Source organism: Larus michahellis, chromosome 7 (genome assembly GCF_964199755.1).
Source record: "Larus michahellis chromosome 7, bLarMic1.1, whole genome shotgun sequence".
Lineage (NCBI taxonomy): Eukaryota > Metazoa > Chordata > Aves > Charadriiformes > Laridae > Larus > Larus michahellis.
The window spans coordinates 48,026,724-48,043,199 of NC_133902.1; the positions used below are offsets into that span (position 1 = coordinate 48,026,724).

At 43.0% G+C, this 16,476-nt stretch overlaps 1 protein-coding gene across 4 annotated transcripts in view; it reads right to left on the reverse strand.

The window, feature by feature from the left end:
• Positions 1–16,476, reverse strand: part of SEMA5B (semaphorin 5B) — a 272,794-nt gene that overhangs the window by 132,722 nt on the left and 123,596 nt on the right. For 3 of the 4 annotated variants that reach the window (XM_074594864.1, XM_074594865.1, XM_074594867.1), the window contains one exon: positions 1,264–1,469. In XM_074594864.1, coding sequence (XP_074450965.1) covers positions 1,264–1,417 — 154 coding nt within the window. In that variant the 5' untranslated portion in view covers positions 1,418–1,469. Of the gene's footprint in view, positions 1–1,263; positions 1,550–16,476 lie in introns of those variants that run through there. The other variant, XM_074594866.1, reaches the window with a different exon arrangement.

The following is a 16,476-nucleotide window of genomic DNA, read 5'->3' on the forward strand; positions in this document are numbered from 1 at the left end:
ATGGTTACACTTATTTAGCAATTAAAATCAAGGTTTATTTACCCATTCCACCGGAGCAAGGTTAGAGCCAATGCCATATCATGTAGTCTTAAAGATTTTGCTAATTTACTTCAATCCATTTAAACCTTTAAAGCATAGATAATGGAAAGCAGACAAGAAACCTCTTACACTTTCCAAATTAAGAGACAAGAGTTTCCTCCTCTGTGAAAAAGAGTAAAGCTTTCTAGAACAATCTTGAAAGGTCAGCAAGGAAGCCTTTGACTACTTTCTTCCTGGAAACCCTATCTCAAAGGTCACAAAACCACAACTAAATTGCCTTTAGCAAAGACCCCTAACTAGAGACACATTGCAAGGTACTTAATTGCCTTTAGTGAAGAATGTAACTGGAGATGCATTGCAAAGCCTTAAATGGGAACCAAAATCAATATTTCAACATTTAGGAGGAAACCATTTTTAGCAAGGAGATGGTCAGCAGCTGATGATGCTGGCACACTCAGCTTAACACACTAGTCTGGGGTGAATTCAGAAATAATGGTGGTACCAATATAATGATCTAACTGCCGTGTGGGTAAGTGGACAGATTGGACAAACAGCAACTTAGAGGAGTACATACTCATGAAAAATCCAACTGGGATAAGGACAAGAGAAATTCCGTGTTGCAAAAGAACAGTATAAGGATTGCCCATTGCAATACAAAGGTCCCCTCTCACATTCTTATGACCTCGTCCAGTTAAATGCCCAGGTGAAAGACAGAAAAACTACTAGCTGAGGTGATAAATACATAACAAAAACAAAACAAAACAAAACAAAACCAATAAACAAAAAGGCAGCCACTCCCTGCAATTTTAAAACAATGTACTTCTCTTGTATTCAAATATGTCCAAATTCTCCATCACTTTTCATGTATTAAGTGTCTGGATCCAGCCACCAGGTGAGGTATACAAGCATTATTGAATCCAGTTAGAAAAAAGGAAACTGAAACACAGTTTCAGTATGGCAGATTACAGGCAGCCTGTCGCAGAATTGAAAATGGAGATTCTTAGACCAGTCCTAAAACTGCCTGAATTAAGTGTCTGCTGTGCAACCTCAAGTTAAAACACTGTAAAGCATCAAAGGGAATATGATTCTTCAGGCCACTGGCATTGGCCTGCGGAACACAGTAAGGAAAACAGCACAGACTAAACCACCATCCATAACAACACCAGGAAGGACTTCAAAATGGATCATCCTACTGGAACTTGAAACAGGAATAGAAGCTCTTACCTTCAAAAGCAATTGTGGGGTGTTCTTTCCTGACACATTGCTGATGTTCAGCTTCAGAGTATTCAGGTACATTCTGTGATGCTGAGAGATGAAAAGCAAGAAGAAAAAGGCTTGGCAATGACAGGGAAATGGCCTTTAATCTTGAAACAACCATGACTGAAGGGCGGCTGCAGATCTAGCTTCCAAGGTAGGCCCGGGGAAGATACCTGCAATACAAATAATTCCAACTTTCAGAAAGACGAATGCTTATCCAGAGTGTGTAACATGGGGAGAGAAGGGTGGAGGTTCCCCTTTCATCCCGATCCCACTTGTGCTAAGTACACAAGATAATATTCCACAAACAGCATCTAAAAAAAAAAAAATGACCCAATTTACAACTGTAATGGGGCTTATAACTTCAAAGAGAAGGGAAGTGCACAGCTCCCTAAATATCTATCTCTGTGTGCCTTTAGGTTATGTGTCCTTATACAGCAGCCAGTGTGCAATGGCCAGCGCTGACAACACGAAATAACTACTCCAGGCGTGAATGTGTCCCCCAGTGTGGACACCTCACTGCTCACTTTCATGATGTGTCCATGTTTAAATGTCAGGCTGCATTCAAGAGATCGCTAAGGGAAGGCCTACATCAGTTATCAATAGCACGAAAATACATGTGCAATTAATACTGTTCTAATAGGAGATTTATACATTTTACCACTGCTGTCTTAAATGTCTTGAAACAAGAAAAGCCAATTTAAAGGTGTTGCCAGGAAAGTGCTAATTAAGGTAACATAAAAATTAAAAGAGCTTAATGGGGAGAATGGTGAGAAGTGAGTCAATTGCCTGCATTATCATGGGATGCTATAGCTCCCAGTCACAAGAGCTGAGGCACAGCTAAAGAGAAGGAGCTCTTGCTCCCAGGCTAGGGGAGGGAAACGCCATGCCTTTTCCACGTGAGCATTTTTAACAATAGCAGCAGGAAAGATATAGCTCTAAAAACTCCCCTGGGCCTACCAGGCCTGAGGCAGGGGTGGAGGATTAATTAGCCCATGCCACAAGCTCCCCGAGGTGCTGCTGCAGCTTAGGAAAATCTGCATTGCCAAATTTAATCTTACTGAAGTCCATATTGTGTTTTCCTATGTAACTTTGTTCAATTATTACAAACACGTTTTCAAACAAATGGAGTCTTCTACCCTTAAACCTTATCTAGTGATAAAGCTGATTCTGATTAAATTCACACATAACAAGATTTTCAGTTCCTGTGGGTGTAGTGATTCGCAGAGCCCAATACCTCTATATTTTTGTTCGGAGTCTCCAAAACACCTTCAGTGATCTGAAGTGGCCAGGCTGATAGCATGAGGCACTGATACACAATGACAGGCTTGCGGCATGGACCAAACTCCAATATAGGGGACAATATTGCGATATCAAGGAGCTGGAAGAAGTTTGTAAAGGTCTTCGGGCATCACAGAAGCAATAAGGGACCGCTTACAGCAGCAATGGGAGACAGCTGGTTTGAAAGAGGGATCCTATGTTTTATTCTTATCTGTATTTCTCTATGATTTTAAACACTGGCATTAAGATGAGTTGCCAGCACATACATTATGCATGTCTTCAGCAGCAGCTACATACCATTGACTGAAAATAGCATTGGCATTAAGGATTTGGGGTAGTTCTAGGGACTTGTTTTCCCAACTAGCGTGAGTGAGAGATTACAGCATTTCACAATTTTTCCAGCCCCATGTACATGCAGATTTTATGCAGGGATGTATAAAATCCCCTTCCAGTTCTCCAAAGGAGGTTCTACAGTGCTTCACTACGGAGGTTTTTTTTTTTTAAAACACAGAAAATATCATGTTAAATTAAAAAATGGAACTGGCAGAAGTAAGAGATGTGAAATCATTCAAAGCTACAGCCAGCACAGCATTTAGTCATTAAGCACAAGCATACTGCAGGGCGTACACCACTGAGTAGGGTGGCATCCAAGTTGATGGAGATGTTATGCAAGTCATGCTGTAATGAAAATTATTGATGATGAAGCATCGGATTATATTTTCAGCCATTGGTTTAAATGATCATTTTTATTCCGTACGGATCCAGAAGTGAAACACAGCACAGAGATGTGAACCCCAGGGATGTGTAGTTTGTATAGTTCTCGGATCCACTTAAAGTTCCAGAAGAGGCGAAGTCAAACTTTCGTTAGATAGGAGATGGTTGTTGTGGGAAATGCACAAGAGGCAAAAGGACTTCTTCATTGTCAGATATCCTTGCTGGAAACTGGAAGAGACAGTCATGGAAATCTCACTTTATACATGCTCTACGCCTCCCAGTGCAGCCATTACTGGCTAATCCTAGAAATAAGGTACTAAACTAGACAGACTTTTAGTCTGACCCAATGTGTCTACTTTCATGTACTAAGCATCAAAACAATGATCTCAAGCTAGGTGAAAAAAATTCTAAAATCAAAGACACACGGTAGGATCCCATGCTTCCTCTATGCCTCTATGTGATTTATAATCAAATTCAAGTTTCACACTCATCAGGGTCATGAAATGATAAAAAGTTGCACACTGGAAAGTTTCATAACATTGCACAGCCTATTCTGTTCCAAAGCCGAGTACATTTACTAGTGTTTTGTCTGGACTAGTTGTAAAATGTGCCAAGTAGCTGGATTTCTGCCACTTTCCCTGGGAGATTCTACCACAGTCCAAGAGACTTCAGTGTTCCTTAGAAAGCTGTAACCAGTATTTGGGGTAAAGTTCCATCTTCTTTTTCGTTGTTGTCATAGGGAAATCCAAAGTGTGCATGAAAATAGCGGTTTCAAACTTGATGCATAGTGGAAAGTAATATATGTCCAGACAAAGATGAAAGAGAAACATTATAAAAAACTTGTATCCTTCCCTATGTCTCCTATCTCCTACATTCAATTGCATCCATCAGATGTGTGGAACTCTCATGTGCTGAGAAGTTGAACTAAATGAGTGTCATGTGCAGCCCTGAACTGGTGTCTACTGGAGTCAGAGTCAATGGGTAAATGCCACCTTGATCAAGGGTGACAGAAGCCAGAGCCTTACAGCACAGCTGAACAATATTCAGACACTGGAGAGCATTGCAAAAAGTTACTCCTTCAACCTGCCCCTTCCCGGGCTGCCTTGCTCTTTTTTTTCTCAATATTTTAAGAGAGACGCTAACTCAGTAAATGCTATTCCCAGCTGCTGCAACTTTATTTCTGAAAAAAGCCATACTCTGAATACGAAGCAGTGCCATGTGCAAGAGCAGGTCAATTGTATGCCAAGAGCAAACTAGTAACTGTCTGGGAAAGTCCAGCAGTTAGTTATGAAGTGTAAATGTTTTAATTCTATTGGAGATGGCCAAACTCAAGCCTCCAATCTTGCCCAAGCTGCAGATTTTCACTGTGAGGGCTGGAGTATGACCAGTGCTTAGGATCAGTTCTCATCCAGACTGCTAAAACACTGCACGTCCTAAGCACAGCCCAGGCTAGCGGTGGTTTGCACTGCTGGACTGCTGGAACTTGCCCTAGCGTTAAGCCGTTTAGATACAGTTAAATGCCATAAAAAGAGCTGTTCTTATTAGAGACTCTGCTCAAAATGGCTTAGGGTTCAAGAAATCAGCTGTCAAGGTTTCAGTGCAGATGAGAGACAAGAACTCAAATCTCTGGTTAAACTCAAATCTCAGACAGGACATATCATTTCAATTCCTTATTTTCTCATCTTGATGTATGTTTACCACCTTAGCTATGCCCCCCCCCACCCCACAATGTTAAAAAACAGAAAGATAAAAATGTCCAATAAGATTATCTGTCCAAGTTTATCAGTCCTCTCCCTCATGAAAGCCCGTCCTCTGCGCCTCTACACAGTCCCAAGGCACAGTGATGGGGCATATCTCTCTCCTCTGCACAGTGAATCCCTCTGGGCCTCTGCCAAAAAGAGGTCAACAAATTCAAGCTCCATTGGATCCCATTAAATATGCTCCAGAGACAGGTATTTTGTAGAGCACCACTTCCGCCACCATCCTCTTGTCTCTTAAATCAGTCTCTCTTAGCCCATGGGGCTCCCTGGCTGCAGCAGCGGTGGCAGGGCACGGGCAAAGGGCTGCTCCTGGGTACAGCAGGAGTTCTGCACACTCCATGTGTCCCCAGGGCTGAGGTTTGCAACCGCAGCACCCATGTGAGCACAAGCCCGCTGCCGCACAGCCATTCCTCATCCAGGCCGTTTCATGGCAGCCCGATAGGGACAGCGTATAATTCTGCTTTGCCTCGTGGCTTCGCCCCCTCGCACAAGTGCAGCATTCAGGGGATCACCCACTGTCCCTCCCTTATTCATTCTCAGGGCATGAGTCTTTTCCAACTCGCCCTGTATTGTACCATTGTAACTCCATTGATTTCACAGGAACTAATCCTGATTTACAGAGGGTAACTCGGATCAGGCCCCCTTTGACTAAAGCTCCACGTCTAAAAGAAAAATACCTTCAATCAATCTTCAGGGCTTTAAAACAAAGCACACTTTAAAAATGGCTGTACCAGGAATTCATATCCTGCTTTCCTCTGACTGTAACTATCATTTTGACTTAATAAAACGTGACAGTAAAGTTTAAGGATAAAAGAAAATGCTTCATCTTTCATTTTAAAGAAAAGAGTTGCCTTTAAAAAAGACTAAAAAAGGAACCTCCTATAAAAGCATTAATTCTTCTGTTCAGGATCTTTTGTGATTGGCCCAGTTATGATTTTATTAGAATGGGATACCAGGAGGAAGAAGAGCAATGGAAAGAGGTGGACATTAAAGTATTCAAAAAAGTACTGGAAGAATAAGGGAAATAAATATAAACATTATAAAGCAAGACAGCTCAGCAATGCGGCTATGACAGGCTGGCACAGGCAGCTCTGCCCTAGAAAACTCCAAGGCCAACAAAACCACGGTCCTTTATTCACCCGCTGCTCCTTGCCCTCCCCTCCCACCCTCACCATCTGGAATTCGTCCCACCGGACTGGCTCCAAGGGCCGTTTCACACTATCGAAGAAAAGGCACAGCTTTTCCCTCTGCCCCTAGCCACATCCGCACGCTCAGTCCTCAGCCATGCTTGCACTGGGGAGACGGATCTGTCTCACAGCCAAACCATGGCATGCTGCACTTGGTGTGTCCACATGTCAGATCTCATGTGCACCCTTAGACCGGGCTCCCGCATAACAAGGTTTTCTCATTTATTTACTTTTGAGGCAAATGTATGGGGTTGGTCAAACTACTGTTCAGATGAGAATCTGTAAAGACAACTTGTTTTGCTTTAATTAAATCACCCTACAGTCTTCTGAAGAATCGGTGAACTCACCTCTAATTTCACAACAGCTCTTGTTCTGGCTGGGGTTTGCCATGCTCTCATGTGCCCACCTTGTTCAGGGCTTCCCATGGCCTCCACACAGCATGTAAAAGCCTCACGCTGAATTCACTCTCACAACACACCAGGAAGACAGAACTACATGTTCATGCCTATAATCCAAGTGTTATCTTTTAAAACGCCCCTACAACTGAGCAGCAGGGTGGATCACAAGAGTGTGCAGGTAATACGCTCTCCTGCAGCAAAGCAGAAGCTCAATCTCCATTGCTGACCACTGGGGCACTCTCACAGCTCCTGCCTCGCACAGTCTGCAAGGCACTGGTTGCAGTATCACAGTAGGCTTCATATCAGAAATAAACAATCAAGATCTTGCAACACAGGTCACTTTATTGCAACCTTTCTGTCATCTATATAAATAATTCAGGTAACTCTTTGCAAAGGAGAAATCAGTATAACCTAATATGCTGTTAGGTTTATGGCTCATGAAGCCTGTAGTAGAGCTGAATGGTAATAGACTATAGTTTGATCTTCTTAGGTCTACCTCCCACAAAAGATTGACAGTGCACTTTGGCGCATTTTATTTCTAGAGCGCTTTCTGATTGCTATTCAAACCCACCCAGGAATGGTCAAGGTCCCAAACCAAGGCCACAAAATGCAATGGGATGTTCTCGTTCAGATCAGGAAACAGAGACAAAACTCTTCATCACGGCTCAGTACAAAATGAATTGGTTGATGTCAGCCCACTTCTGGCGGACTGGTGTATGCCCTCAATGAGCCAGCATCGGCCACCACTTGGTTACTTGGCCACAGTGGCACAGTCAGTGGCTGCATGGTGCTGGAAACTGAACTGTTTCCTCACCTTTAGACGAGGCCCTCCAGAACAGGAACCTATTATAGAAAGCTCCCATTAAATAAAGCTGATTCAACAATAAAAGCCTGTTTAACAGAGCAAAATATACTATACTGCTGGGTTTCTGCCAAACCCAGTGGGCATAAATAAATACGTGCTCTGCTGACACTCAGACCCGCTTTTGAATAGTGCTAACCTGACCACACATCGAGTGCGTCCCCAAGTGCTTCAAGAGAAACTCCCCAGAGGGCTCTAGATCTTTTTTTTACTGGCTACACATAATATAAAGACATGAGAGGTTTTGTTAGCGTTTGTTTGGGGTATGAATTTAGCACTTGTGAAAAGGTGCCTTGGAGTCTGAAGTCTTCTGTTTATCCAAAGATTGTATTTGGCAATGAAGGCTTACGCTCATTTATTTCCCTAGTGGTATGCCTCCACCATTCTCTAGAAGACTACCTCTACAGTGGGGATGGAAAGACCTTCTATTTGCTCTTCACAGAATGAAGAGCATTCTCTCCCTCTCTGAGAGACTGTCAACAGAGATGTCAAAGTGGAGGTATTTTTGGTAACTCTGGGACCTGGACTGACTGTGGAATTATTTTTCACATGCTCCATCTGTAAAACACAAAGATTAAGGCAGAGACCAACACAAGAGCAGAATGCAATGGATGGTATGGTACTTAGCACGACTGCAATTCAGAGACAAAGTTTACTGCAGCCTAGATTAGAAATTGGGAGCTCCTGGCTCCCAGTCAAAGTCTCTGGATGCTCCATTAAACGGAGAGGATGAATGAGTGTAACAACAGCCCAAGAGAGGAGCCATCGCAGGGCTCACAGGACAGCAGCAACACAGCAAGAATAACTATTCCAGAGGCCCTGCCTGCAGCCGGGAAGCATGTCCAGGGCTCAGCATCCCTTGCAGTGCAGTCACCTTTCTCACTGTATGCGTGATATAGAGTCCTCTGCATGGGTGCTGTAAATCCAAGGTGCCAGACGTGCCGTTTACATGCAGATCAGCTATATAATGCAAATACAGTAGATCCAGCATCAGACTTGCTGCAGTCACCTGGCTGCAAGGGCTCTTTCTGGCTTGAGGTTTGCTACTCAACCCATAGACCCATGCCTTAAATCTATAGCCGTTGCAGAAACACTAAGGCAGCAGTTTTTCTTCAAGTTGCTGCCCTGTACGATGTGGAATGGTCTGTAAATGTGCAAATCAGCAGAGACACAGCCGCTAACATCACACTGCGCAGCCAACGTCATTCCAGTACACTCTGGTGCCTGACAGTCTGGAGACGCTCCTCTGTTTGCAGTCATTTCCAGGTGTGTGGTGCTGCTGCTCACACACCTCCCCACTGCAGCTGTGACATTACAGCTGTGGAAACTGAGGCACAACACAACTCTGTGCCTCGGTCACTAGTGACTGCAGCCAGTTTTTGTAGAGACAGAAAGAGAAGTAAACTCCTCCGGACTCTTCCAAATGCTTTTGGTATGGGGTTTTCTTTTGTCTCACAGTTTAATATGAAAAGCATAAGTGTTCTTGAATTTTTGACTAATTCGAGTACTAAGTGTTCTTTTACTGACATTAGCTTTTTATTCAACTCTAATTATAGAGGGTCTACTGGAGACATCCCATGGGATTTTTAGTAAGGAAGTTAGCAAAAGTGGTACCAAATTGTACCGCACGTATAGGTTGGTAACTTGCAAGTTTTCTCACTTCAACATTGTGAGAGCAAGCTGGGTCAACTGCAATCCCCAGATTGTGTCAACGGTATAGGTGATCCTGATAAACTATGTAGGAGCCACTCTAGTGAGCCTGTGGCCACACAGTTGGGAAAACAGTAAGAAGATGAAATTGAAAAACAAAACAAAACAAAACAAAAACCAACCACAATTCTCCTTTGACCTGAAGGAATCTCAGAGTTCAAGTCTCCAGCAGATGAAAACTGAGCCATGAAATCGTCACACCAATCAGCCTCCTGCCTGACACTCAGCCATAACATATGGACTTGACTTTCCCTAGAGCCTTGTTTTACCATTTTAAAGACTCCAGCACTAGCGCCAGGGCCATGGCTCCTGCCACCCACCCTCCTTCTGCTCCATCCCACAAATCCTCCTGCACCACTCACGTAGCCCCACGTGCCAGGGTCTAAGGCAGTTGCTGCATGTCACAAACACATCTCATCCCTCCCAGCAGGTTCTTCCTCTGCTGCTACATTGCAACAATGGATGAAAAGAACTTTTCCTTTTAATGCTTGCCCATGCAGGAGAGAGAAACTACAGCTTGTTTGTTTTTGTCAAAGATTTGTGGTTACCTGGTGCCACGTAACACATACTCATGGTTTGATTGTAACTCTAGGAGAATAAGCATAAAGCATCACTGTAGCGCAACTCCAAGTTTCAGCCTGCCTGGAAACAAGAATATGTTTCGCTGCAGCGTCTTCTTGGCACTGCACAGCATCATTTATCATACGGAAACCTTTGGCTAGAAGGCATTCAAACAGCCTATATATGCCCCAAATCTGAACAGACAAAATAATAATTGTCAGCCTTTTTTTCTCCTGCAATGCCCGGCTTTTCTCATATTTCTGGCAACAGCGGTTACCGGTTGGGTTCTGTTAACCCTTGCCCTCGTCGGAGCAGCCAGGCTGCTTTGGTCTGCCCCTATTCTTGCGTTGCACTCGGGATACTGTAGAGGAGAGCGGCTCTCCCCAGAGCTACCCGGCTGCAGGACAGCACTGAAGGGAAGCAGTGCAGAAAATATACAGCCCTCAAATGACAGGTTATTACCAACTGCTGCGTGTAAACAAAATGGGACTGATTCCTCATCTGCTGAAAACAACAGTGACATCAATTTTCCCCAAAAAAATATCTGGTCATCAACAATTTCTGAAACAGCTGAGCAGAATTTTCCTCTTCCTCCAATATCCTATGCAACTTCTCTGATTCCAGGAGCATGCTACTGTGTTACCTGCTAACTGACGCTCGCCAGCCTAAGAACACAGGTATTACTATGCTGGGTCACAGCAACACCCTTTAAGGGCTTCTCTCAGAAATGATAGTTAGGCAAAGGGAAAGTGAAGCAGGACAAGTGACCTTCAAAAAGCTCTTGGCTGCATTCTGTTAATGAACTGCAGTCGTAATTTTCACTGTCCACAGATTTACTTTAGCTAAACAGTACACAGTACAGTCCCCACGCTGTAAGGTGTCCCTTTCCCTAAATTCCCCATAACACCAAGGTGATCTGGGCTTTAATATAAAGCCTATGATCTACGACTTAGCTAAGCTGCTCCATGCTGGAATGGAAGAGAGGAATATCTGAGACTGAAAGCTGGGATCATCCTCCACACTCACATTTTTGACAAATTCAGATGTCCAGCTAAAACTGGACATCTGAATCTTCTCCCATCGGGCAGGAGAAGCAGCCTGCCAGCAGACGCCCCAGCCCCAGGGTGCCAGCTCTCCTCCTCAGAAATGCTTTAAAAGACCCAAACAATCGGACAGAAACCTTGTTGTCGTCTTCCAGGAGGCAGGGTTTGAGCAAGCATTTTGGGGGCTGATATCATTTTAATACACTCCGAGGCCAGGCTTTCCGGAGAAGATGAATTATTTGTAATGAATTCCAAGCACATGGTGCTCCAGCCCCCACACCTTCATCTTGCGTATACAACCAAATTAGTTTAGGAGATGTAAGTTATTCAGGGACTTAGCTGTTCAGTCTGGCCTTGGAGGATTTGCTCTCATTATGGCTTTTATGCAAATTCTGTCCTCCAAATCTCTTCTGAATCAATTATTACTAGATTAATTTAAACATGTCCACCTGGGGTGCCTGTATATCATGTGCCTCATGTTAAAAAGTAAAAAGGATGATAATGAATTCAGGAGGTGACTGAAACAGATTCCTGCTTTGTGGAAATGTGACCTTTTTGCATAATGTCATAAAAGAAAGAAGTTCCCTCAAGAAACATGGCAGATAGGGTCGCTCGTTGGATCAGCTGGGCTTTCAATCACTCTTTGGAAATTAGCATGATACAATAAAAATTTAATAAGAAATTAAAAAAATATATCACTAATGCTCCAGACTATTAAAGTCTTCGATGGACTACTAATTGAAATGTAATGCTTAATTTTAAGCAAGGCCATTTTATTAATGGTAAAAACTTGAATTAATGTCATTAACCAGTGTTAATATTACAAATCCCCTGAGGGATAACAAAGCAATTATGTTATTCACAGAACTGAAAGGGGTGAAGAAGATGTAGTCTGTACACGACTGCGCTAAGGCGGAAGAGACCGCTTCCATCTGCATTTCCTCTGCTGAGAAAGGGCGTTTGTTTGTTTTTTTGAGCAAAGAGGAGGGAGAGGAAGAGAAGAATTTGCGCTAAGTTAATTACTGCTGATTTTCAGGCACTTAATAGCTAGGAAATTATTCTGTTACTCAAACACCATACTGTGGGGATCCTGGAAAAATAATCTGGGAATGAGAAATTGATTACAAACCTGCCTTCTTGGAGGCCTCCCTTGTGTGTGCTTCATTCCAAACACATGCACCAACCACCTTCACCTGATAGAAAAGCCTGATGTAAACAGACGGCCCCCACCTGGCAGTGAATGGTTTTATGGAGTTGTGCCGGCTTGCATCTGCTAGGGATCACTAAGGAGATCACCTTTTGTGGTACTGAGGGCCCTCAAGTCCATGATGGACTAATGCTAGAGTAGGTGCTTTTATTTCATATAGTTTAGCACGTTTGGCATCTTGTCAGATCCACTGCTCATGCAGCAAGAGCGACGGGGTTAGCCTTAATTAAAGAACCAAAACTAATACCCTTGCCAACTGGCAGAAGTCATATTGCCCAGAGGGAATAAGAACCTTGTATGGCCCTGGTATAATACTGCATTTACCCCAGAATAACCATGTTTGAGATAAACCCTTGATTTGCTATTGTTGCCTTGTCTGGCTGATAATTCAGGGACAATGGGGAGATGCAGCAAGCCAGAGCATGAAGATCTCCCCAAGGAGCTACAAGCCTTGTTGTTATTCCTCAGAATCCCAAAGACATTTGCTTTTTACTTGCACAAAGTGAAAGTACTCCAACGTACCCAACACACCATTGCCAAAATCCATGACTAACACAAATGCCTCTTTCAGTGTGCACTTTTCAAGGCAACCAGTCAAATGTGTCACAAATTTGCTAACAGTATTAACCCATGGGAAGAGTTATAAAAATTAATTTCCTCTGTTTCATGTAACATGCCAATGCTGTGCTGTAAACCAGCTCTCCGGATGCTCTGGAGATTCTTCTGACACTGTCCAGCCAAGCACTTTTTAAAAATTAAGTTCATCTCCTTCTTAGGGGAAAAAGAAAAGCATTGACACTAATTACTACCAGGCTTCCTATTTACATTGCACAAGGTATAAAACCTCAATACTAAGCCAAAAGAAATCAACTCAAAAAAGACCAAGGTTTTCAGTGGAGTGAGAATCTACTCCTGGATTTAGCTGGATATAATAACAGGGATGCGTGCTTGGTGGCTGGGACCAGGGTGTCTTTTTCTTTGTAGCCCAAGCACAGAGCACCCAAATGCCTCTTTATGCTTCCGTTCAGGATATAGATATAGCTGTAAAACACAATGAGATTTGGGGGTCTTACTTAAATTGATACATTACTTAGCAATCTTCTTATAAATGGGAGAGTGAGCAAGAGGAAGAATTACTGCAAGGTTTCCGCTGTGCTTACCAATGAGGTCCAGCACACGGCAGGCTTCAGTCTATGGAGCCAGTTATGCTCGACAGCAGGATGCCTTTTTCCTGCAAATTTGCAGATCAGTGCGTTTTGTCTTCCAGTAATAGTTTCTCTCTTACCTCTTCTCTCCCCCATTTCCTCAAAGAACAACATTAAACCTCCTGTGAAATATCTCTAAAGTCCACTCTGTCACTCTTCCATTTTCTCTCCCGACTCCCCACTCCTGATTTGAAAACAGAGGAAGGGGAAGTCACTGAAGACACCAAGGTCAAGGCAGAGTGAGACAAAGTCAAATTCATGCAATCATTTAAAACCACACGCCATCAGACCATTACAGAGACACGAGACGTTATGGATTGCAGCTTAATAGATAGCAATGGAGGATGATGGGGGAGAGGGGAAGAGAGAAATGTTTCTTCTGGGTTGAGACTTACTGATTAAAGTGCATGAGTGGGCAGGGGACCACGACAGCATTTGTGTTCATAAAGCCAAGACTTACTTCTCCGTATTAATGGACACACCGTTGTCGCCAGACGCGATGTTTTGTTATTGCGTGATTAATTGGAAGTCACACGCAATGACATATTACAGGCAGGATAAAGCTGTCACTGGAAAGCAATTCTTCACAGTAATTCCTGCCAGTCTCTACAATCTGAAATTGCATACCCCGTTACAGACGACCCCTCAAGCACAAATGCATTACATATCTTTATATAAATAACAGTGACTAACAACGGCAGTCTGAGGTAATCTCTGTGGGATATGAAACAGATAAAAAGGTAAGACAGAGAAATTGTCTTCAAATATTAGTAAGCTTGTCCGTGCTAATCTCCATCAAATGAGCCATCTCTCTTTTCCTCTAAAATAAAAACTGTTCCTGCTGGAGACATACAACGTATGATAAAAGGACATGTTGTGGCATAAATGACAACTAGAAGCCTTTCTTCTTCAAAAGGCCACTAGTTCTAAATCTTAAAAAAGTATCTTGATCAAGACTAATTAAACTTCGACACAGAGGCTTTATCACTTACTTAGGTCAGTAAGTAAGTATAAGTAACTGGTCCAGCTCATTTTTTTAAAGCCCCCAGATCAAAGACTCTTTTATATTTCTTTTGGCAGCAGCAAGAACATATCAAATCATTAATTTTCTCCATGCATTTTATTCAGTCAGAATCACTGCTTTCAAAATACAATGTAGAAAAAAAAAATCTGCAGTGCTCAAGGGAAAGGACACAGCCCCAGGGAATATAGGTGCCCCCGAAATAGCTCGCGTCACTTATATTTTGTGTATGAGAAATTCACAGCTGAATTGCCGATAATGGTACGCAGTTGTCTAATCTGCAGTTGGCGTTTAGCGCTCCATTTCCCGTACCATTGGCTAATGGCTAATGGTTAGATCTGTCGTGGTGCTCGATTTATTTTCTTGCTATCTGAACATAAATTGCAGGTGATATCCCACTACTCAGATGAGCAATATTTTAAAGAATTACCCTCAGACAGGGTGGCATCACCCAAAATTAAACAGAACCCTCTCTTTTGCAACTTTTCCATTAAAGGTCTCCATTTCACGCACCCCCAAAGGTGGTCAGAGGTTTTAAGCCCTTTCAAGCTTTCCCACTTGGACTTTCTGTTACCATCCACTCATAAGATAAGGAAAAGTGACACAAAGGTCTTTACCTGCTCGGAAGATGGTCTCTTGCAGGCTCTTGTAAATCTGCCAGGGACAGAAGCCAAGAGAAATGGGGACAGGAAAGCCAAAGCCTGGGCTGTCCTGTGGCCTGGAGGCAAATAGCAATCTCTGTCTTCACCTAACCCAACCAGAGCCCTGCAAGGGAGTAAATCTGTGTCCACTGGCCTTTTTAACAGTCCCTTAATGACCGTTAACTTTTTTCAGCCAGCCATTGATTCTAATGGCATGTGCATTCACACACAATAATACCTCAGACGGCCTTCATTAATTTACCATGCATAATTTCTCTGAAAGCTTTTGCCAATAGAATACCCCTAAACTGACTCACTAACTCGTGAAGATAAAGCACTTTCTGTGTGAGATCATTATGCAGATTCACAGCATTCTCCTCAAATGAGTTAAAAAGTAGGTATTGTTCAGTGCCTACCCATTTTTTGGACGCAGCAAAGTACCACGGCTCGCAAATGTAAAGCTGCTGCTGGAGTATCCGGTGTGACAATGAATATGTAAGATACTCCGGGCTGGGGAGGGAACAACAAGAAAAAAGGCACCTCACATGAAAAAGCCTTTCTGCTGTGAAGTTCCTGAAATCTCTTACAAATTTCAACAATAGGAAGTCCTAAAAGTGAAAGGCTGTTAAAATACCAAGGGAAAATGCAGCAATATAGATATTCACCAGCCTAGTGCATTCATCCAGAGAGGGGGGGAAGATCCAGCAAAGGCAACGTATTGGAAACAAACTGTCCCAGCGAACAAGGGTTCGGAGCTGTCAGGAACTACGGTGCTGCCCATTAGCCTTGCAATAAATCACGGAGCTGTCAGCGTTTTCCCATCATAAATCTCCCAAGTCTCCTCTTACGTACACTGATGCAAGATTCAGACCTCAGTCCCGTGGCAGCAATGAAACTGCAGACAAAAGCACCACGGCCTCCCTTTGGAGGTATAAGAGCCATAAATATAACCAGTGGTCTTATAAACTTTATAGGATGTTGGGTTTAGGGAATAAAAAAGGATTTTATTTTTAATTACAATTAGTTCGGCTTTAAGCAAAGTCACGGGATGACAGGTGAAAAGCTGATTGAAAAGGTGATTGGGAATCGGCTCCTCTTCTGCGCTGCACTCAAGTCTTTTATCGACTTGCAAGTCTCTTATCCCTTTCCGGAGGATTGATCAGAGAGCCCACGAACGCTGAGACTCCGCTTCCAAGGTTATAGGTACCAACCTGACTTATGTAAAAAAACACCTCCTTAGACACATACACTTGTTATGCCCTCTAATGTTAAACGTGGAGGTAAAGACTGAAAAAAAAAATCAGATCTGAAACTTAATCTCTGTCAAATTCATGAGTTGTGGGACCAAGGGTTTGGGGTTCTCGTCAATGAGCGGTGAATCGCTTGCAGAGAGCACAGGAGCAAACGTAGCCATAGAGTACGCGGATTAAGAGCAGAGCTCTTCAAAAAATCTCCCTTAAAAGAAGGCTTTGTATTTTTAAGAAGTGGCTTTTTTGTTGTTATTTCAGAATACAGACTGCAAAAGAGGCCCCATGTACTTCAGTGCAAAAACAATAAAAAAAAGATAATGAAGGCTGACAGCATATGTGG